Source organism: Vombatus ursinus, unplaced genomic scaffold (genome assembly GCF_900497805.2).
Source record: "Vombatus ursinus unplaced genomic scaffold, bare-nosed wombat genome assembly UNPS02014802.1, whole genome shotgun sequence".
NCBI lineage: Eukaryota > Metazoa > Chordata > Mammalia > Diprotodontia > Vombatidae > Vombatus > Vombatus ursinus.
In genome coordinates this window covers 15,614,517-15,638,129 of record NW_020954580.1, presented here as the reverse complement: position 1 = coordinate 15,638,129, position 23,613 = coordinate 15,614,517, and the positions used below count along the sequence as shown (strand labels likewise).

Genomic DNA, 23,613 nt, shown 5'->3' with positions numbered 1-23,613 from the left:
ATTAAAATGGAGCAAATGGAAGCTAATGATTCTATGAGAAATCAAGAAATTATAAAGCAAAATCAAAACAATGAAAAAATAGAAGACAATGTGAAATATCTCATTGGAAAAAAACTGACCTGGAAAATAGATCCAGGAGAGATAACTTAAAAACTATTGGACTATTTGAAAGCCAGAATCAGAAAAAAGAGCCTAGACATCATCTTTTAAGAAATTATTAAGAAAAACTGCCCTGATATTCTAGAACCAGAGGGTAAAATAGAAATTGAAAGAATCCACTGATCACCTCCTGAAAGTGATCCTAAAAAGGAAAACTCCTGGGAATATTATAGCCAAATTCCAGAGTTCCCAGGTCAAGGAGAAAATATTCTAAGCAGCCAGGAAGAAACAATTAAAGTATTGTGGAAACACAATCAGGATAACACAACATTTGGCAGCTTCTACATTAAGGGATCAGAGGGCTTGGAATACAATATTCTGGAGGTCAAAGGAACTAGGATTAAAACCAAGAATCACCCACCCAGCAAAACTGAGTGTAATCAATGAGGGGAAAAAATTGATATTCAATGACATAGAGGAATTTAATGTATTCTTGAGAAGCCAGAACTAAATAAAAAAATTGACTTTCAAATACAAAACTCGAGAGAAGCATGAAAACGTAAACAGGAAAGAGAATCATAAGGGACTTATTAAAGTTGAACTGTTTACATTCCTACATGGAAAGATGATATGTGTAAGTCATGAGACCTTTCTCTTTATTAGGGTAGTAGGAGGGAATATATATATAAATATATGTGTGTGTGTGTGTGTGTGTGCACGTGTGTGTGTGTATGTGTGTATACAAAGGGGACAGGGTGAGTTGAATAATGAAGTGATATCTAAAACAGAAAATTAAGGGGTGAGAGAGGAATATACTGGGAGAAGGAGAAAGGAAGAGGTAGAATGGGGTAAATTATCTTATTTAAAAGAGACTAGAAAAAGCTTTTACAGTGGAGGGGAAGTGGGGGGAGGGAATGAGTGAATCTTATTCTCATCAAATTTGGCTTAAGGAGGGAATAACATACAAACTCAATTGAGTATGGAAATCTATCTTACCCTACATGAAAATGGGGGGAAGGGGATAAGAGAGGAGGGGATGATAGAAGGTAGGGCAGATTGGGGGAGGGAGTAATCAGAAGCAAACACTTTTGAGGAGGGACAGGGTCAAAGGAGAGAATAGAAGAAATGGGGGGAGCATGATAGGATGAAGGGAAATATAGTTAGTTTTTCATAACATGACTATTATGGAAGTGCCTTGCATGACTACACATGTATAACCTATATCGAGTTGCTTGCCTTCTCAATGAGGGTGAGGAGAGAGGAAGGGAGAGGATTTGGAACCCAAAGTTTTAAAAACAAATGTTAAAAATTGTTTTTACATGCAACTGGGAAATAAGATACAGGCAATGGGGTATAGCAATCTATCCTGCCCTACAGGAAAATAGAAGGGGAAGGGGATAAGAGAAGGCAGGGGGAATTATAGAAGGGAGGGCAGATTAGGGGAAGGGGTATTCAGAATTCACACCATCTTGGGGTGGGGGAGGGGAGAGATGGGGAGAAAATTTGGAACTCAAAATCTTGTGAAAGTGAATGTTGAAAACTAAAAATAAATTAATTAATTAAAAAATCAAAGTAATTTATCTCATCCTACTCTCTTCTTTTTCGATTGGTGATTTTATCAATTCCCATCGATCAATTTTCATCTCTATACAGTTGACTCCCAGATCTAGAAATCCAACCCTTGTCTCTCTCCTAAGGTCCCATCCTGCATTAACTGCCTGCTGGACATACCTATTTGGATATCCCATAGGCATCTCACATCCAAAACAGGCCTCATTATCTTTTCTTTGTTCCTTTACCTTGCACCTCCTTAGCTTCTATATATCTGTCAAAGATACCAGTAGACTTCCAGCTACCAAAGTTGTAGTAGTTGAGGTAGTTCCAGCTACCTCAGAGTTGTCCTCTGTGCTTCCTTCACCATCCTCCCCATATCCATTCACTTGCCAAGTCTTTCCAATTCTACCTTTTAAGATCTCTCTTTTTAAAAAATATTTATTTATTTGTGGAATAAAGCAAGCATTTCCATAACATAGTATAATAAAAAAGATGATTGCACATGACCTTGAAAATCTGTTATGTACAACTTGCTATTCCTTTTAAATATATAGCAAAGTTATTGCATAGATTTCTTTTTCCCCCCCTTTTTTTCTTCCCTCCTCCCCAGACATGGCTACCATTAGACATAAATATATATATGTAAAATCATTTTATACATCTATTTATCAGTTCTTTCTCTGGATGCAGATATCATCTTTCCTCACATGTTGTTTATAGTTGATTTCTCTCCATTGGCATCGTCACCACTTTGGTTCAGGACCTACTTATCTTTCCCCTGGGCCATGGTAGTAGCCTCCTACATGATCTCTCTGTATACAATCTGCCCCTCTTTCTCTCCTACCCACACATTTATTAGATTGCTGTTCTTAATACTCAGTTCTAACCATGTCATTCTTCTACTTAAAAAGCTTTAGTGGTTCCCTAATGCTATAGAAAAAAAAATGCAAATTCTTCTATTTGGCATTTAGAATACTTTACAATCCTACTGCAGCTTATTTTTCCAAACTCATTTTTCTACTTCATATCATGCACTCTATCTTCCAACTAATCTAGCCTATTTGCTCCTTCCCTCCCATATTATTCTATGTTCCACATTCATGCCTTTGCATCCCCCATTCTTGCGGTGCTCTCCATCCTCACCTCTAGTTCCTGAAGCTCCTAGCTACCCCCAAAACAGCTTAAGTGACCTCCTGTGAGAGGCTTTTACTGATTTTGCCAGTTAGTGTTTTCTGATTCTATCCCTTGAAATTATTTTCAATTTACTTGGAATATATTTTATATTCACTTACTGTATTGTTATCTGCACCTGCTGGAACAGTGGATCGTGTGCCAGGCCTGGAAAAAGGAACATCTAAGTTCAAATCCAGCCTCAGACACTCATTAGCTTAGTGACACTGGGCAAGTCATTTAACCTCTACTTCAGTTTCCTAATTTGTAAAATGGGGATAATAATATCACCTATCTCCCAGGGTTGTGAGAATCAAATGAGAAAATAATTATAAAGCACGGCACATCGTAAGCACTGTATAAATGTTAGCTATTATTATCACTAAATACAGGAACTATTTCATTTTTGTCTTTCTAGCTCTAGTGTCTAATATAGTCACTGGCATATAGCAAACCAAATCATTGTTAAATTAAATTGAATTGAATTTCATGGCAAAATTTTCAAAGCCACAAAATTTAAAGACTTCCATTTTTTACATAGAAAACCCTCTTAACCGAGGATTGAGGAACCTGAAATAGAATTTATCCATCTATGTATTTATCTATATGCATATCTCTCTCTCTCTCCATATATATGTATAATATATATATATATACACACACACATATATATATACACACAAATATAATTTGCTTTTTATTTTTAACAAAATTAAATTTATATTTCTCTTAATTGTTTCCCTACAAAGGACATAGTCAGCAGAGAGGTCTCTGTGAAGAAAAGGGTGTTTTCTGTGCTCCGGCCTTCAAACATACACACACACACACACACACACACACACACACACACGCACGCACGCACGCACACGCCACTGGTAAATTAGAAATGAGTCAGTGGCCCTTTAGAGAAAATGAACTACAGAGTCTTTCCACTAAGCTTCATTAGCTTGTTGCCATGGAGCTGACAAAACCTACAGACTTTTCTAAAGGACAGTTAACGTCTCTACATTGATGGAACCCATTTATTAATCACAGAAAAGAACAGAAGAGAACTTTAATAACTGAGGAATGTGAGTGTCTTGGCAACAGAAGCTATTTACTCCTACCAATCTCATCCAATCACAGCATCTCTTTCATCTCAACCTTGAGTGAACCAAACATGGGCTATTCCCTGAACTCCACACTCATTTAACTATGGTGCAAGTGCCTTAAATTAATAAGAAGTTTCATTTTTAATTATTAAAAACATAAGTTTTAATTTCTGGTTCATTAAAAAACACCTCATGGGGTCATGGCTAATTCTCACGGTTCAGGACTTACATCAATGTACTTCTTGTTTTCAGGAAGCTAGTCTCTTGGTCCCAGAGTGAGCATTTTGTAATCCAACAGTCAGGCTTTGTGAATTCTATTAAGTGGGGACCTGGTGACAGGCAAATATTTAGCCATTAAATTTCCTTTTAAAAAATCTCTACATCTTTTACATTTAGAAAACTGAATCTCTTCTTTTCTCCTCTTGTCAATTCAGTTTGACTCTCTCAAAAGAAAAGTGTACAAAAGTTTTATTAATCATACATGGTTTGGCTTTACTTTCTCTGTGTACATGTATGGCTCCTAATAAGAAAATCTATATATGAAAATCTGAATTTATAAAATAGATAAAATAGAGTTAAAAAACAAGTTACAGAAGGATATATTGCTTTATAAAAATGCTTTATACTGCAAGATTCTCCTTTACTACATCATAAAGTTTCTTTAAATCATAGGTCCCTGGTAGATCTCAAATATGCATTCATTTATATTCAACCTTCCAAGACATATATTTCTTAAAGCAAAGGACAATGGTTTTAGAATTCAAAAGATGGTTAGTTTTTGCAGACTTGCTTGTTCTTTTTTCTCTTTCTTTTTTATTCTTTGTTATGCAGAATGGCTCTCTGGGTTGGGTAGGGATATATTTAAAAAATAAAGGTGATGCAAAAACAAAATATACCAATTTTTAAATTAAAAAAGTAAAAGGACACTCTTCTCCCAAATGCCCAGAACGTTTTCTTTATTGTCTATATCTACATGAAACAGCAGGCAGTAGTCACATATTTTACCAAATTATACAATTAGTAGTTGATAATTCTTAAGTTTGCATTGACCAGTTAGCAGTTGTTTCTAGTCATAGTGGTCAAACTAATTAAGTTGGTGGACAAAGCAATTAAGATAGTTCTTCTGAGACAGATATTAACTAATTTAGGCCACTAGAGCACCTAGATGGGAAGCAAGGTGGCACAAAGGATAGAGTGTTGGGCCTAAAATAAAAAAAAGACTCATTTTCCTGAGTTCAAATCCTGCCTCAGATACTTGTTAGCTGTGTGACCTTGGGCAAGTCACATAACCCTGTTTGCCTCCGTTTCCTTGTCTGTAAAATGAGTTGGAGGAGGATATGACAAACCACTCCAGCATCTTTGCCAAGAAAACCTTAAATGGGGTCATGAAGAGTCAGACCACAATTGAAAAATGACTAAACAACAAAAAGAGTACCAAATGGTAAATACCCCTCTCAGACAATCTTACTCACTTCAAAGAAATGATATGAATACTGTTAGAATTATATACCCTGTAGTATCAATGCATTACCTATTCATCCAGGGACTGGGAATAGTTAATAGATCCCTCAAAATAGATAATTTACTATGCGGAATTGTTTTGAATTCTAGGATAATCACATGAAATGTTTAATAATATTTATAGCCATTGCAATGGGAGGGGGGAAGGGAATGAAACCAATTCTTGTGAAATGTTTTCAACCTTTTCAAATATTCCAATTTTTTTTTTGTCTAGATATCTTCTTGGCCTCTATTTTCTCCTACCTTGTATTCCACTTTGTACATGTGATATCCTTCCCAGGAAGATCTAAATTCTTTGAGGGCAGAGACTTGAGTCTTCTCTTTGTATCTTCACATTGGATGCTGTTTGCCAGGCACTTAACAAATGTTTGTTCATTTGAATTAAGAATACATACAAAAATTACAGCAAGCTTAATTGGATGGCAATTATAAGAAAAAATTTTTTTTACTAAAAATAATAGTTTCTATATTACCTTAAAGTAATTCAAAAGACATGTGCATCAATTCCAAAAGACCAATGATTACTACACATGTAACCAGCCTGACTTTTATTTATACTGTTCTTTTTGCCAAGAAGTTCAAATCATAGCTAGACTTCACTAATACTCATATCCTTAGGAGCTAGGAGGAAGAATGGATCAAGCTCTGGACATGGAGTTACTAAGGCCTAAGTTCAATACTACCTGATAAACTCATTAACTGTGTGACCCAGGGCAAGTGACTTAGCTCAGCTTCAATTGTCTCCTTTCTGTAAAATGGAGATAATAGTAGTATCTTACACACAGTAATTTGTGAAGTCAAATGTGTAAAGCACTTTGTAAACCTTAAAGTGCTATATAAATGGAAGTTATTATTGTTGTTTTATTATTGTTGTTGTTGTTGTTATTATTCCTTGATATGTATGATAGGCAAGCCTGCTTAAACCTGCCTCTCTAATATCTGTATGTCTGTTGATGGTCCTGTTATCCACACCATCCCCCAGGCTCTTAATTTCAGAATCATCTTTGTCTCTTCCCTCTATATAATCACTTATAAATAATTAGTTACCAACTGCAGTTGAGTGTTGTTTAGTTGTTTCAGTCATGTCTGATTCTTCATGACCCCATTTGGGGTTTTCTTAGCAAAAATACTGGAGTCAGGGCAGCTAGGTGGCACAGTGGATAGAAGTCTGGCCTTGGAGTCAGGTGGACCTGAGTCCAAATCTGGCCTCAGACACTTGACACTTACTTGCTGTGTGACCCTGGACAAGTCACTTAACCCTGATTGCCTCACCAAAAAAAAAAAAAAAGTGGAAAAATACTGGAGTGGTTTGCCATTTCCTTCTCCCACACATTTTACAGATGAGGAAACTGAGACAAACAAGGTAATGTAAGTTGCCCACGGTCACACAGCTAGGAAGGATCTGAGGCCAGATTTGAACTCAGGAAGACTCATCTTCCTGATTCCAGGCCCAGAACTCTATCTACTGTGCCACCTGGCTGCCCAGTCGAATATACCTCTCCAATCAATATCTCTCATTTCCATCCCAATTTTTTGTTTCTACTACAACCGACTTTTTTTGTCAGGTACTCATCGCTTCTTACCTGTTATAATAGCCTCCTGACTAATCTTTCTATCATTTCTCCAATCTATCTTTCACAGCACTGCCAATGTGGTGTTCCTAATACACCCTTTTAATCATCTCACTCTCCTCTAAAACCTTTAGTGACTGCCTGATGCCTAACACTGGCATTCAAGGCCATCTCCAGTCTACCTCTAGCCTACCTTTCCAGCTCTGTCTTACAATGTTCCTCTATATTTATTCTACATTGCATCAAACTACCTTATTTTCTGTATTTGTTTATCTTGCTTGCTCATGTCTTCACATCGTATTATTGGCATCTCCCATACCTATGATGGATTTCCTCTTTTAAATTTTCTCTGAGCACTTTGCAGTGCTCTGTTGCTCAAATAATAATAGTAGGCATTTATACAGACCTTTAAGTTTTGAAAAGCACTCACTTATCACATTTGACTGCCATTTTTCTTCACATTTTATTGTATCTGTCATATTAAAATAACTAGAAGAAGGTCTCTGGTTCATTGGGGTAGATCATCATCGGAAGATTTATGGAAAGATTTGGATAAAATTAGCAAAGGATGAAAAAAGTATGGATGGACTAGCATCTGCATGGAGGAAGGGAATACTTACATTGATAAAATCATGGATCCATTATAAATATTAGATTATAAATCCTTAAGGACAGGGACTGTGTCTAATTTCATTTTTGTTTCATCAGTGCAGTGCACATAATAGGTACCAAATAGATTCTTGTTGAATTGAATTGAAAAGCAAACCAAGATAAAGAATGTCAAAGAGAACTGTTCAAGGCCTTATAGTAAATTAAAAGCGTGGAAGGCATGGTATTACTTCATCTAGTACAGAGAGGTGAGATTGGTTTGATTCAGCTATAGCCAGAAAGTTCCACATCATAGCTATGTGTGCAGAATACCAGATGTCAGGGAAATTTTTAAAATTCAGCCTAACATCCAGGCTTTTTTATCTGCAGGATAGTAAATGTTTGGATGTTTAGAATCACCTGAATGTGAGGTGATTGGTATATAAATATTTATTCAAATGTTTATCATTATGTAGATATAGTCTTGGCCTGGTGGAATATTCTCTGGAGATGAAAGAGAGAGAGAGAGAGAGACAGAGAGAGAGAGAGGAGAGACAGAGAGACAGAGAGAGAGGAGAGACAGAGAGACAGAGAGAGAGAGAGAGAGAGAGAGAGAGAGAGAGAGAGAGAGAGAGAGAGAGAGAGAGAGAGAGAGAGAGAGAGGGGAGAGAGAGAGAGAGAGAGAGAGAGAGAGAGAGAGAGAGAGAGAGAGAGAGAGAGAGAGAGAGAAAGAGTGAGAGAGAGGGAGAGAGGGTCACCCTATGATGATGAAGTGAAGCAGCATGTTATAGTGGGTAGAGAGCCTTGAAGCCAAGAGGACCTGGGTTCACATCCTAAACTGACGTATACTGTCTGTGTGATCCTGGAAAAGGATTTAACCTCTTTGTACTCTAGGTGAGACTCTCATACTCTAAACTACAGAGAAGGTGTCAGCCCACCTGAATGGATAGAGGAAGTTTCCTAACCTGGGAGTTCCCTATACCAATGAAATCACAGGTCCAGTTCCTATCCCTAATTTATAATGTGTACCATTCATTTGCTGTATTTCACCTAAAAATAGTCCTCTAACTATGAGAATTAGGCTAGTTGCCCAATGTTCCCTTCCTTTGAAGGACTTATAGCTCCTAGAGGCCAGTTTGATACCAAGATACCCATAACCAAAGTTATGGGACTGAGCCTCTTCACTTCCTGATTCCCTCCTTAGACTACTTCCCACTTGTGACTTCTCCCCTTCAAGTCTTGAGATTCTAATCTGATTTAACTTGTATGGAAATGTGGTGTAGAGGTTGAAATTGAGGTGAGCATTCAAGGACTTGGGATATTTTTATTTGCCCTGTTTCTAAGCACAAAATGTGCTTAGCTCTTGAAAAAATGACTTTTGACCCATACTTTTGGCAAAGACAAGAGTCTTTGATCCAGATGCATGAGTCTATGTTTTTAAGGGTAGATGTCAACCTGACATAAAAAAAACTACCAAAGTACCAACAACAAGTGACTTTAATCAAGGCAAGGGAATTGCCCTCTGGGACACCCTGGAGTACTGGAGTGCCTGGCAGGGGCAGAGAGGGCAGGGTTTAAATAGGTTCCCATAGGGAGGAAGTATGGAAGGCTCAGCCTTGAGAATTTGTTACATTAGTTGTTTTGCATAAAAACGAAAAGCTCATAGAGAGGGCTGGGGAGGCTCAGGAAGTGGTGACGTCTGGTCAGAACAGTGGGTTCCAGGTGCATCGATGGGAGGTTTCCAAAGAGACCACAATACCATCTCCAACTGGTTTGAACCTGATCCAACTATGAGGTCAGGGTCAGGTAGCCCTTTTGACGGCTACATTTGACAAGGAAAACCCATCATATCCATGTTGTCTGACCAAAAGATCTAACATTAAAGGATTAAGAAAATCTGAGCAGAATTTGAAATGTATTTTAATTAGATGGAATAGGATGAAAGCATACTGAAGAACAATTAAATCTAGAATGTGACTTTCCATAGATATTTCCTGGGTGCACCAGAAATCTACCCCATTGCAAAATGGAGATAGTTCCAAATTTATCACACAAGCTATGTTTGAGATTTGTTGAGATCTTGTGAGGCACATAGTTAAGCTGGACTTTGCTAACAAGCTTAATAGTGATCACCCTTTGTCTTAGAACCCATAGCTTCTGTTAAGGTTAAATTCAAGAGGTCTTACCTGATTTCTCGCAACTATTAATCCTCTAGTCACTGAAAAAATCACTTTGTGTTTTTTTTAATGTATGTTGATTTACTTATCTGTGATTAAGTTGGATCCTTCTAGGACAGGGGTTCTTAACCTGGGGATTTTGAACTTTTTTTAAAAAAATCTTAATATAATTGGTTTCCTTTATAATCTCATGTCTTTTATGGTATCCATTTAAAAATACTGTGATGTTTCTATAGGCTTCACCATATTGCCAAAGGGTCCATGATGCAAAAAATGAATAGATGAATGAATGAATAAATGAATGAGTGAATAGATAATTGAATGAACAAATGAAATTAGAACCCTGTCCAGGAAAATGTAAGCTCCTTCTGGACAGTGGTTATTTGTCCTTGTATCCCAAGCACCTACAACAATGCATGACACATGACAAGTTTTTTCCTAAATGTCTACTGAATGATTGCTGATTGGTTGATTTGATTTGGAACAGAGCTTCTCTGGTGATACCTCCTTGCCAAAGGTCCCGCTACGCCACCTACTTTGATGTCGCAGTACTGCGCTGCCTGCTCCAGCCCCATTGGTCAGAGGAAGGCACTCAATGGTCCCTGATGTATTATCTGCAGAGATTAAGGCACATGTTAGAAGAGAAGCCAGAAAAGTCTCCAGAACCAGAGATTCTGCACCTACCCAGACCTCGCAGCAGTTCCATGGTGGCAGCAACTCCCTCACTAGTGAACACTCATAAGACCCAGGTCAGAAAAATTCTTTCTCCTTCATTACACTTTGGAGCACTGGCTTTACAAATTACCAACCATTTATTTTCTTCTATTTCTCCGCAAATGACTATCATTTGTATGAGGGTGTATTATAGTTGGAAGACTGACTTGAAAACTTCTGTTCTTTCTCTGTCTTTTGCACTAGACTTTTGGCCTTTTCACTATTCTTTTCCAGTGAATTGAGCCCTTAAATAAGAAATATGTGTGTATGTATGTATGTATATATGATTATATATACATACATATACATATGTGTATATACACATAACCAAATTCACTAACATACATTAAAGGTTCTATTAATTCAGAATGGAATGCTCTACTACAGAAAATATTCTGGTTAACTGAGTTAACCATATACATATATATGTATGTATATATATATATATATACACATATATATATCACAATTAAATAGGCAACTTTCAAAGCACTTGAAAACAAAAATAATCAATGATTCACATTTATGAGCCTGTTAATATTTACAAGCCACTTTCCTCACAATAATTCCATGAGGTGTCAGCAAAACTTATTGATGCCACTTTAAGGATGAGAAAATGTAGCCTAAGAAAGTTTAAAGTGACTTGCCCAGGATCACATGGATACTAAATCTTATACTTGTACTGAACATTAGCAACTCGATTTTTGTAGTGTTTCTTGGTCAACACTAAGAAACATTAACTATCATTATATGGGCTTGTTGAGATAGATAATCTGAGAAAATGTGCTCAATATCTACCCTTACCCAATGACAGATCCTGAAATTTGTTAAAATGAACCCACCAGATTATTTCCTTATCTTTTGCTATAAAAGTAACAAAGTATAGAAAGTTTGATGTGGTGTAAAGGGGGCTTATGGGAACATAGTTTTAGAGCTGGAAGGGACATTAGAAAACATCTAATCCCACCCTCATCGTACAGATGAAAATCCATCTATCTGAACTTTCTAATATTTCAAATTACAGATTATTGAAAGTAACATATTGGAAAAATACTAGCATGTGGATGTAGTCACAGAGTTCTGAAGGCAAAGATTGAAATAGCAACTAAATAGAAGAGGAGTCTGAATTAGCAAAAATATGCACTTTTACTTGCTGGAAAATAATTCTAGCCAAAGTAGGTAGCTACTGGGATGAATCATTGCAGTGAAAAGCCTTCATTGCCCCTAAATGTCTTAATCTTCCATTTTAATACAACCAGGAAATAAGACTCCCAGGCTTCTAGAATATATAGCATTACAGTCTGATTGACCAGAAACTAGGACACAAAGTTAATAATGCATGAAATAAGATCTTCTTACAATGACAAAATGCAGTAGTTATGAAATGTCAAAGTTTAAAGTTCAATACTTAACAGGCAATTTAAAAGCAAATAACCCAATAACTAACCACAAATAAGACCTCCAGAAGAACTGCATCACCTTAATATTGCTTACAGGAAGTATCCATTGGTTTGATTTTTCTATATCTGCCTTTATTGTTTTTCAAGGATCTCACCATGAAATGTAATGAGGAGGAAAAATCTCTGAGTACAGAGGCCTTTTCCAAAATGTCCTTGACCAACTTACGCAGATCTGCAGTTCCAGATCTCTCTTCAGACTTGGGCATGAATATTTTTAAGAAGGTGAGTGAAGCTACTAAAGATATCTAATTATTGGTGATAAAAAAAATAAAAAAGCAGCCTTAACTTAACTGGGTACCTGGTGGGAGGCAATATTGTTCTGTGGAAAGAGTACAGATGTCCCTATAGAGAATAATAGTTCTAATTTTGTTGAATACTATTATTTGTATGGGAAGATGGTATGTCAATTACATATGTTTAGCCTGAATTTGGTTTTTTTCCCCCCAGGGGAGCTAATAGTTTATTTTCATGTAGCCATTTATCGTATCTCGCCCAATTCCCCTTGTGACTAATGCCACGTATTTTCAAATTGACTGCTTCAGTATAGAGCAAAGATGACTGGCCTTCATGGTACTATACCCATTACCCTAGCTTTATTGCTATTGTGTTCTACTCAACTGGTCTAACAGGCACAAGTATAAATGAGTGGAAAAAAACTATCTGTGCCTATCTTTGTTCATTATTTTTAGGCAGTAGGCAGCATTCCAGGAAAAGGATAGACAATGAGTCACTGGTGTCCAAAATAGAGCAAGGGAAGACGTGTGCCAGTCAACTCTTCAATGAAAGATACATGTCTTCTTCCCTTGCTCTATTTTGGATAGCATCGATGGTTTGTTCCGTGTCTGTCCCTTTCCTGGAATACTGACTGCCTTTTACTGCCAATTTTAAGGTCTGGATGATTGAACTGTGTGTAATCTTTCCTGTCATCTTCTCTCTCTCTCTCTCTCTCTCTCTCTCTCAGTTTAAAAGTCGCAAGGAAGATCGAGAACGAGAACGCAAAGGTTCTATCCCATTTCACCACACAGGCAAGAGAAGACAGCGTCGAATGGGGGTGCCTTTCCTGCTCCATGAAGATCACCTGGATGTGTCCCCCACACGCAGCACCTTCTCATTTGGGAGCTTCTCTGGGCTTGGAGAAGACAGACGTAGCATTGAGAAAGGAGGCTGGCAAACTACCATATTAGGTGACAGCAAAGCTTAAGTGTTTTTCTTGATGTTCCAATCTAGTGCTGCAAGAATATAGAGATTCAAGGTATTTCTTGAGAAGCTAGACTGAAGATCTTGAACTAAAGTATAAGTCCCAAGTATAAAATAATTCCATGTCTTCACAGCCAAAACAGAGCATAGGTAATTGTCTGGGATTTTTCCTTGAGGGATCTAGATAATTGTAAACTGTCAAGTCACTTGGTTCTGGAGGACTAGTATTAAAGTGCTCCAAAGGCCCAAGGGGCAATGTGGATCTGAGGTTAGGCCAATAACCCTGATATATACAAATACCTTTTTAAAAAAAATAATGTAATAACGGAAACAATAAAAGAAGTGAAGGATAGCGGTCAATTGAGGCTTCAGAATTAGGAAAATTTGGGTTCATGCTTAGCTCCTAACTTGACATATTAACTGTGTGCCCCTGGGCAAGTCACTTGTCTTCTTTGTGCCCCCAGGAAACTCTCAAAAGCTATAAACTGCAGAAGAGTTACTGAGGCTGAGTGAGTTTCCTCACCAGGAATTTGCCCACCTGTGAAATCACTAGTCCAAATAAAAAAAAAAAGTAATAACATCAGCTGACACCAAGAACTAATAGCTGGCCTATTGCAGAAGAGGAGGTTGCTGAAATCCACATGAGACTAGATTTGTCCTGTCCTCAGGTAGCTTCATATCCTGATCCTCTTGTCAAAGACAGTACGATTTTCTGTGGTTCAGCAAAGCTCCATCCACTTCTCACTACCACGACCTCCTCCCACCTTTCCTTTCAGTCATCAAACAGAATCTTCTACAGTTTTTAAAACCCTACTTTTGTTCACCTTAGGCAAGTTCACCAGACGGGGCAGTTCTGACGCAGCCACTGAAATGGAGACTCTGAGCGCCAGGCACTCCCACTCTCGTCACACTCTGGTCAGTGACTTACCAGATCACTCAAACAGCCATGGAGAAAATACCGTCAAAGAAGGTATGTCCTAAACAGAAAAACAGAGTTAAAGGGAGTAGGAATTGAGAGTTGTAGCTCTTTTGGTATTTCTGAATTGTTATTATGTAAATGCCTTCAGTGAAAATGCCTTCTTCTGTTCTGTGTTTAGCATTCATTCTAAAAGGATTCCTACCCTCCGTCTCCCTAGCAGTAGCTACTTAATAGCATCTGGCAAAACTAGTGGCACAAAGTCAAAGACTTCATGGAGCCCATGAGAATATAGCTAAGACACAGAGGCTAATATTTTCTACATGAGTACTAGCTGGGAATATTTTCACCTGGAGCAAAAAACACCTGAGGCTGATGGTGGAGTGAGTGGTTGTAGACAGACCAAAGGTGTAGTCACACTGATAGGGAGCAGATGAGGGCACCATGGGGATAGAACCCTAAGGGATGGATATCCCAGGCAGCAACTGGGGCCAGTGAAGAACCTCTGGGTAATAGTTGGGGTGGCTATAGGGAGGAAGCATGATACCCAGAAGTTGGCACTTTAGGGCAAAGGCCCTGTTTGACCCATGCACTTTTCAACTTTGTCCTCTAGGATGCTAAAATGGAAATACAATTGGGGATTGATAAGGTGGTTAGTTAGGGTGGAAGGTCAAGAAATCTATAATGTTAGAGATATATGGACTATTTCAATTTAAGTGGTTCCTTGTGTATTCTTACATATTTTATTTTATGGGGTCAAAAACATTATTCTTAGAAGACAACAGATTTCACTAGACTGCTAAGGGGATCCATTACGCAAAAAGAGTTAGGGACCTCTGCTATATGTATTGGCGTATTTGATAGTGGTGATATCTTTGTGACTTCTGTAGTGGTTTGGGCCAGTTTTAATTTTGTAGCAAGAAATCAGGAATCTGTGAATCAAGAACTGTGATGATTGTCATCCAGTTTAATAACTCTGGGTAAGAAAGAATGTGGGCTCAGAAAGGAATGCTAAGATGTTGTTCTCTGTTTCCTAGTACGATCTCAGATCTCCACCATCACAGTGGCAACCTTCAACACGACCCTGGCATCATTCAATGTGGGCTATGCAGACTTTTTCAGTGAGCACATGAGGAAGTTATGCAATCAGGTGCCTATCCCAGAGATGCCCCATGAACCTCTGGCATGTGCCAATCTGCCCCGAAGCTTAACCGACTCCTGTATCAATTACAGCTATTTAGAGGATACTGAACATATTGACGGAACCAACAATTTTGTCCACAAGAATGGCATGCTGGATCTTTCGGTAAGGAGCAAAAGATAAAGGTTTCTCATGCTATAAAGTGACAAATGAGTATTTCATTATGCTATAATGGTTCATTATGCTTTAGAGTGAGCAAATAAGAACAATTCTTGTTATTGTCATTATTATGTTAGCCACCAGAAGTAAAGGGAAAAGGGTGAACTTCAAGGAAAATTGAATTTTAAAAGAATAAATCTTCATATGTAATTCTTTTTACAAAACTACCTCTTATCATGTAGAGTATTTATATTACAGAAAACTTTAAGTATCTTTGATTTCCTCAGTGTATAGGGAGGACTGACCTTCAAGTTCCACCTTTGACACATACTAACTATGTGACCATACACAAGTCTCCTGGCAAGTACATAGTGGCTGGCATATAGTAAGCACTTAATAAGTGCTAATTGGCTGACTGACAAACCTAACATCTCACTGTCCCAGGCAACTCTCTAAGACTTGAATTTACATGAGGATTATCAATCTGTACTAGTGGAGGAAATTTCTGTACTAGTAATTCTATACACAATCTAGAACTACGGTTATAGATAGAGTCTTACATATAGTTAGTTAGATAGATATAGTTATATATAGGTATATTCATGTGTACGTATGTTTGTGTGTATATAGGGTGTTCCAAATTCTTAATACAGTTTTAAGCTATTACACTAAGATTTTTAGGATACTGGATAGTGTGTTTATATATATCTATGTGTATACACACACACACACACACACACACATACACGTCCATGTTATATATGAGTTTATATATGTCTGTGTTTATATATATATGTGTACACACACACACACATACACACACACATACACACACACACACACACAAATATACACATCCATATTACATATGAGTTTATAGAGGGCTGGCATCCAAATTTGGAAGATCTGGGTTCAAGTCCTTCAATGTTACTACAAGGTACTTATCTAACTTCTTAGCAGACTGGACAACTACCTCTTGACCATAAAATGCAGAGCAACTGATCTGTATTAGTGAAAGGAGTTTCCTGACCTGTTTTCTCTGCCAATGAAGTCACAGATACAGTCTTCCCTACCCCTAAAAGAGACATACAGATTTATATTACACATATGTTTTATCTATATATCTGTGTCTATATCTATATCTGTATCAATCCACACCTATCAATATCTGTGTCCATATCTATCTATATATGTTTTTGTTGTTCAGTCACACAGTTGTGTCCAACCCTTCATGATCCCATTTTTTCTTGTTTTTTGGGGGGTTTTTTTTGGTAAAAATAGTGGAGTGGCTTGCCATGTCCTTCTCCAGTGGATTAAGCCAAACGCAGGTTAAGTGACTTGCCAGGTTCACATAGCTAGTAAGTTTCTGAGGGTAGATTTGAACTCAAGTCTTCCTGACTCCAGGCCCAGTACTCTATTCAATGAACCTAGTAGATATAGGCATAGGTGGATATATGTATGTCTGTCTGTATGTACATGTGTGTATACATGTATGTATATATGTATAGGCATGTGTATGTGTATATACACATGCATACATATATATCCACCTATACCTACATCTATCTATACACACACACACACACACACACACACACACATATATATATATATATGTATTCTGACTATGATGACTAAATGCAGAGAAAGACTTCAGAACTAGTTTTTATTTAGATAGAGAACTTGGTAAGTCTACTGACACTCTATCCCTGAATTCCCATCAGGAAAGGAAAAATATCCTTTGCTCCTCACAAATATTTTGGGAAAACTTAGAAGAATAATATCAATAATACATTTGATGTTCTTTGGAAGATATAAACTCCGGGATGTTTTGTTGACTAATGAAACACTTTTAAAACCCAACACCATAAAAACAGCCTAGGCATGGCACTATGCAAAAGGCCATATCAGCCTGTCCAACACTACTTGGACATCAGATAAAATTCACAAACCATGAAGAATTCTTAACTCATAATTGTGTTAAGGGAAATTAACAAAATTCTTCCCCAAGACTGTTAGCTTCTTGAAAGCAGGGACTGGTGTTTTCTTTTAATGTTATTTGTATCCTCAGTGCTTAGCACAGTGCCTGGTATATAGTTGAAACTTAATAAAGAATGATTGACTGTTTGACCCAATTGGAGTAATTCAGGTGACTCAATAATTTTATAAGGGGTTTGCTGTTTTCTTTTCAGGTGATTCTGAAGGCTGTTTATCTTGTCCTAAACCATGACATCAGCTCTCGCATCTGTGATGTGGCACTGAACATTGTTGAGTGCTTGCTTCAGCTTGGTGTGGTCCCCTGTGTAGAAAAGAACAGAAAGAAAAGTGAGAACAAGGAAAATGAGACTTCAGAAAAGAGGCCAAGTGAAGGAACCTTTCAGCTCAAAGGACCTTCTGGAAGCACAACCTGTGGATTTGGGGGTCCCTTGGTTAGTGGAACTGGAGATGGAGGTGGAGAAGAAGGCGGAGGTGGTGATGGAGGAGTTGCTGGAGGTGATGGAGGAGGAGGAAGCGGAGGTGGTGGAGGAGGAGGAGGAGGAGGTGGTGGTGGAGGAGGTGGAGGTGGCCCTTACGAAAAAAATGATAAGAACCGAGAGAAGGTATGGTTGAATTCACTTGCAAGTCATACTCAGATACAATCTCTCATTTATGTTCACTTCTTGTTGGCAAAAATATCTGTTGAACTATACCAATAACTACCGACTATTGATTGGTAGGGAGCATGTAATTGGGTCTGGACATGTTATTGAGTCCAATAATCATTTGTTAGGTGCCTTCTATGTGCCAGGCACCATGCTAAGTGCTAGGGATGCAAAGCCAAAGAATGAAAACAGTCCCTGTCCTTCAAGGGACACTCTACTAAAGACACTCCAGGTGTGGAAACTCCCTCTACTGATGTATTTTGGGAACTCTTCTGTAATGTATAGTCCTTAAAAATTGCCTGGGATATGAAGTTTCAGGGTCTTGCCTGCTGTCACCCTGGCTGCTAGCTAATAAGGAAGCAGTCTATGGAGAAAACAGGCCTTTGATTTCACAAAGTAAAATTATTTAGGTGAAATTCTGAATTTAAAATTTTAAAAGTGTTGCCAACCAGACAGTGTCAACGACAGACTTCCTATTGCATTGCATGAGAATGTTGTCATAAATCACATGCTCCTATTTTTCTGGACAACTAAACCCCTGAGAGTTATTTTTTTTCTTTCAGCATATTCTGGACAGTGACTAGTTCAAACAAACCCAAAACTACAACAACTTGCCCTTTCTCATTACCTTTTTTCCAATTGAGGGCATACTTTAGGAACCATCGACAACCATTGTCTTAAGAAATTCTCTCGGCTTAGATTCTTAAAATCTAGCCACTGCTCAGATTCTTAAAATCTAGCCACCACTCAGATTCTTAAAATCTAGCCACTGCTCAGATTCTTAAAATCTAGCCAATAGCTCACTAATGTTCAGACTCCTTAAGAGTCTGCCCAATATGACAGATGTTCTAATAAACCTTGTCTTTGACTGGCTGAAAAAAAAAAAAAAGAAATTCTCTCCAGGCAAAGGGGAAGAGCATGGGGCCCCTTGGTTGCTGCTCCATTTCTGTCATCAGACTCAGTGTGTTCCTTTAGCCTTTAGTGATAAAAACTGTGTTAGATGCTATTAAGCCTAATTCCTATGCCTTAGATACACCATTCCTAACTCCAATTCATGCATTAGTTTCCTTTTTCTATCTGGGTTTTAATTTAATAGCCAAACCATATAACTTTCCTATTTCCTGTGCCAATTCTGATTCACAAGTCTGTTCAGGAATAGATCTAAAATAGTGATTCTCTTTTTTTTTTTTGCACCTGACAGGGCTCCTTATGACTAAATTTTCTTCCTCTTTCTTCCTTCATCCCATATTCCTCATGAGTCAGCCTTTAGAGTCAGACTACTTCCTGTGTTTGCTTCCTGACTGCCAATCACTGTGCCCTTAGATTCTCATTTTTCTTCTTATCTTTTTGTGTATCCCTCTTCTTCAGTATTTCATTCTTTTCCTACCCTTAACATCATCTTCTGCCCCTGAGGAATCCTAAAGTCTATCCCTTCCCCTCCAATTCCCTAAGCATCACAGAGGACCCTTCAAGGATGGCCCAGACCTTACTTTGGGCAACAATGATTTGAACTTCAGTATAGGTTGGAATGGATTCAGTTTGAAAAGCCCATTGGCGTTATCAGTTAACTTTCACAACTAGTAGTTACATAGGATATAACAAGAAAAACTCAGGTAATAGAGATACAAATTTATAGATACTTTATAAACAATTCAGATTACTTTTCTCTTCCATGTGCTATTTATCTCTTCTGTATTATCTATAGTCTTTTAGAAAGCAGTGAGGGCTACACCCTTAGAGTGAGAATCTGGCCCTAGAAATGGTACCAGGTTGCTAAACATGCTCAAAAGAGGCTAGAAAGAAAAGGTCAAAACACATGTCACTTGCGGGTCTTTCATGTTTAACTAGTTTGACTAAGCTGCTGAATATTTCTCTCAGCATAATTTGGTTGTGTTATTTCATTTTAAGATGATTGTGCAGTTTTTAAAAAGCCAAGCTAGTAATTTCTGGAATCACATTGTGGTCAGCTATTTGACATAAGAGGAGCTCGTCATTAATGCCTCCTTAAAATAATCTGCTCATGGATCAAGAAATATTTGGTTTTGACTTTTTTAATTACAGAATTTTTTTTTCCCTCAGCATTTCATTTTCATTAGAACTTCAAAGATCATTGAATTGAGCAGTCTTGGAACATCAGACAAATCCTCTGATGGTTAAAGAAAAAAAGGAAAAAGGCAGGATGTCAGATTTCTCCCTATGCCACTAACTTGCTCCAGGATTTGGTCAAAATCATATAACCAAATTTTATCTAGCTCCTCTCCCCCATCTTTAAGTAAACAGATTTTTCTGTCTACCTCTGTGAACATGACCCTGAGTCCAGATTGCATGCAGAGAAAAGAAGAAATGAGAATTTGTTTAATATTTAGAAAGTACTTTGAAATTTATAGATAAAATTAATCAACATGTATTAAATGTTTACTGTATGCCTGGCATGTGCTAGATGCTAAGGATGCAAAGCCAAAAATGCAATATTCCCTGGCCTCAAGTAGCTTATGTTCTATCCAAAAAGAGCAATAAATAAATAATACATATAAACCACTTTTCAAAATGGCCCCAGGGCCCTCACCCAAAGCTAGTGATGTCTGTTAGCATGAATAGAAGCAAATGCTACCCTGATTTTATGCCTTAATATTGTGCCTTCAAAGATAGAATGGCCTTTAAAATGGTTTGGGGTTTAGTATTTTTTATCATTTATTCTTAAAAGAAATATACATGTGAGCAATATGTTCCATTCTCTCTTTAATACATTACTAAGTATTAGTATTCCTCCTGAGTATTAAAGGGAATTGGAAACACCTAACGTTCTCTTTTCCCTTCCCACTAAGTTTGCATGCCTATGGAGAACTAAGTCCCTGGGCTGGCAGTAAAGGGACAGAAAACTAGAGACTCCATTTGCATTGATAGTTTAATCCATGGACTAGCATTTTTAAGCATCTACCATGTGATAGGTACTGTGCTAGGTAACAGGGGTGCAAAGACAACGAGACAATCTTTAATCAGAAGGTGTTTATATTTTAAGTCTACACAAAGTGGGACAAATTGGCAGGTCGATATCCCATAGGCAGAAGATACTATTCTTTCCCATGGTAGGGCCCAAAAAACTGCCTAACTCATCCATATTTACTCCGAGGGATAAATGAACTTATATAAGTAAGAATTTAAGAGTTCTCTACTAATAACTGAACTATCTCCATTCTTTTCTATGTGATCACAAAGATCATTCTAACCAGATGACCCTGAAATATTAATATTATATTTATACAACATTTTTTCATCTGATAATAAAATAGTGCCATTTATAACCCTTTACCAGCAAGTCTTTAAGGTAAATGGTGTGGGTAGTAGCTACATTTTATGTAATTTTGACAAGAGTTATTATTAGGAATCTTGCGTCTAAGGCTGGTACCATAAACTGTGCTTGGGGCTAGCATCAAATATATGCATTCATTTTTGGGTGCCAGCACTTCATGACCCCTTTTGGGGTTTTCTTGGCAAAGGTACTGGAGCAGTTTGCCATTTTCTTCTGCAGCTCATTTTACAGATGAGGAAACTGAGGCAAGCAGGGTGAAATGACTTGCCCAGGGTCATACAGCTAGGAAGTGTCTGAGGTCAGATTTGAGCTCATGAAGATGAGTCTTCCTGACTCCAGGCCTGGTGCTCTGTGCACTATGGCGCCACCTAGCAGCCACCCTATGCATCAGAAGCAGCATTATATGCTACTTCTAAAGCAGCTTTAGGAAGTCCCTTTGCTGGCAAATGTTCACATCACAAATACCTGACTCCCATCCCTGCTCGTTTGACTGGGTAATTCTGAGTTTGGAGCCACATGTATACAGGCACTTTGGTACCATTTTCTTTAGCCCCAAGGAGAGAACCAAGATGAACTAAAGGTTCTACATCTCATTCTGCTTTTGAATGTATATTTTGTGAAAATTTAAAGATCGTCACTACATGAAAATTAGGGTTCTTGGCTTGAAGTCTTTTTTTCATACTTTGATAACTATATTGAAACTATATTGATTTCCTTTGAAATCCTATTATTTTGTTTCATGTATTTGAAACAATTATTATGTGAAAGGCTCCATAGGCTTCACCAGGCTGCCAAAGGCTCAGGTCAGGAGAAGGGGGAAATCTATGATACAAAAAAAGATTAAGAACCTCTGCTCTGAGATCACTGGGGAGAGTTGGTTGCTGAACTGAAACCAAGATGAAAAAATTGTGATCAGTTCTCAAAACTTAACTTTCCCCACCTCACGTTGACATGCACAAGTGCTCTCTAGTGAATTATTCTCTTCAAGAAGAACGTACTTGCTTTCCTCAGTGATTGCCATCACAATCATACCTGGGCATTTTTCATGGCCACTAAGGACATGAAGACTATCATAGAAAGATGACCAAGTGTGAAGAGTAGTTTGTTTAAAAAAAAAAAAGATAACTATACCAGATAACTTTGAAAAAGGCAGCCATCATGGATTTCAACAGTTTAGCTTTCCCCAGGTTGTGGGGGTTTGTGTGTAATGTACACACACAGCATACTTAGCTGGGGCTCAGATATGTTAGTCAATTCAAGGTAAATGTAGAATTGGACCAAGGACATTAATGGGAGTGTAAACCATTGTCATTTTTTCTTTCTCATGGGTACTAGGATGAAAGCACACCTGTAAGCACCCATAGGCTTGCTCTAACCATGCTCATCAAAATTGTAAAATCTTTGGGTTGTGCCTATGGCTGTGGAGAAGGACACCGAGGGCTCTCTGGCGATCGTCTGAGACACCAGGTATTCCGAGAGAATGTAAGAGAATTAAAGTAGATTCCATCTCCCTTCCCCATCCCCCCTCCAGCTTAGACATGAATCCCTTGACAATGAGGCACCATAGGTTCCTGTTAAGTTGAATGCTTTGCAGAAATAATATACAGTGTCCTGAAAAATAAATGATCTTAGTTATCTCAGGGCATTACAAAACCCAGACCTAGGAAAGTTTAATTGAGAAAATGCTTTTGCCATTTGCCTAGTACAGTCTGGCTGGCTCCAAATAGGTGAGAAGATTTATAATTGGAATGTGTGAACAGTGGCTTGAAATAAACATTATAAGACTGGATAAATTTAACCAATTTCAAGTGTCATAAGCCAAGTGTTTTTTTAATCACCTGGCTGGATATGATAGTCATATGTTTTAACTCTATTGGGCAGAAAGGGGAGAAAGATTAAATATTTAGTGTTTGTTTTATTTAAAATATTGCATTAATATTGATAGAAAATGCCCTTTAGTGGGAAAAGTGGACAAACAGTACTAGTAGGCAGTCTTAGGTCCCAAGGTTCTGTTCCAGAACTGAACTGAATCTTTACTTCAAGATATCTGAGTTGGTGGATTTGAGACCTATATGAAACTTGAAACTCTACAGTTTGGGTGTGGTGGGCATTATTCTAGAAAAAATTTTTAACTTGTCCTGACACATTTGCATCTTAATCCTCTAGATCAGAGGTTCCCAAATTTTGTAGTGTGAGAACTCTTTCTTAATATCAAAAAGCTTCTGGGACCCTTACATAATAGTAGTTGGACAATTAGTGTTGTCCATTGATTGGAAAAGTACATGATGGCAGAAAGCTACTCT

General features: G+C 37.8%; 1 protein-coding gene across 2 annotated transcripts in view; it reads left to right on the top strand.

Annotated features, from left to right (window-relative positions):
- The window catches only part of UNC80 (unc-80 homolog, NALCN channel complex subunit), a 218,586-nt gene that overhangs the window by 29,853 nt on the left and 165,120 nt on the right, over positions 1–23,613 (top strand). The window contains exons 8-14 of one of the 2 annotated variants that reach the window (XM_027873743.1): positions 10,259–10,520; positions 12,033–12,167; positions 12,907–13,129; positions 13,972–14,112; positions 15,096–15,364; positions 17,551–17,958; positions 22,646–22,777. In XM_027873743.1, coding sequence (XP_027729544.1) covers positions 10,259–10,520; positions 12,033–12,167; positions 12,907–13,129; positions 13,972–14,112; positions 15,096–15,364; positions 17,551–17,958; positions 22,646–22,777 — 1,570 coding nt within the window. Of the gene's footprint in view, positions 1–10,258; positions 10,521–12,032; positions 12,168–12,906; positions 13,130–13,971; positions 14,113–15,095; positions 15,365–17,550; positions 17,959–22,645; positions 22,793–23,613 lie in introns of both variants that reach the window. The other variant, XM_027873742.1, reaches the window with a different exon arrangement.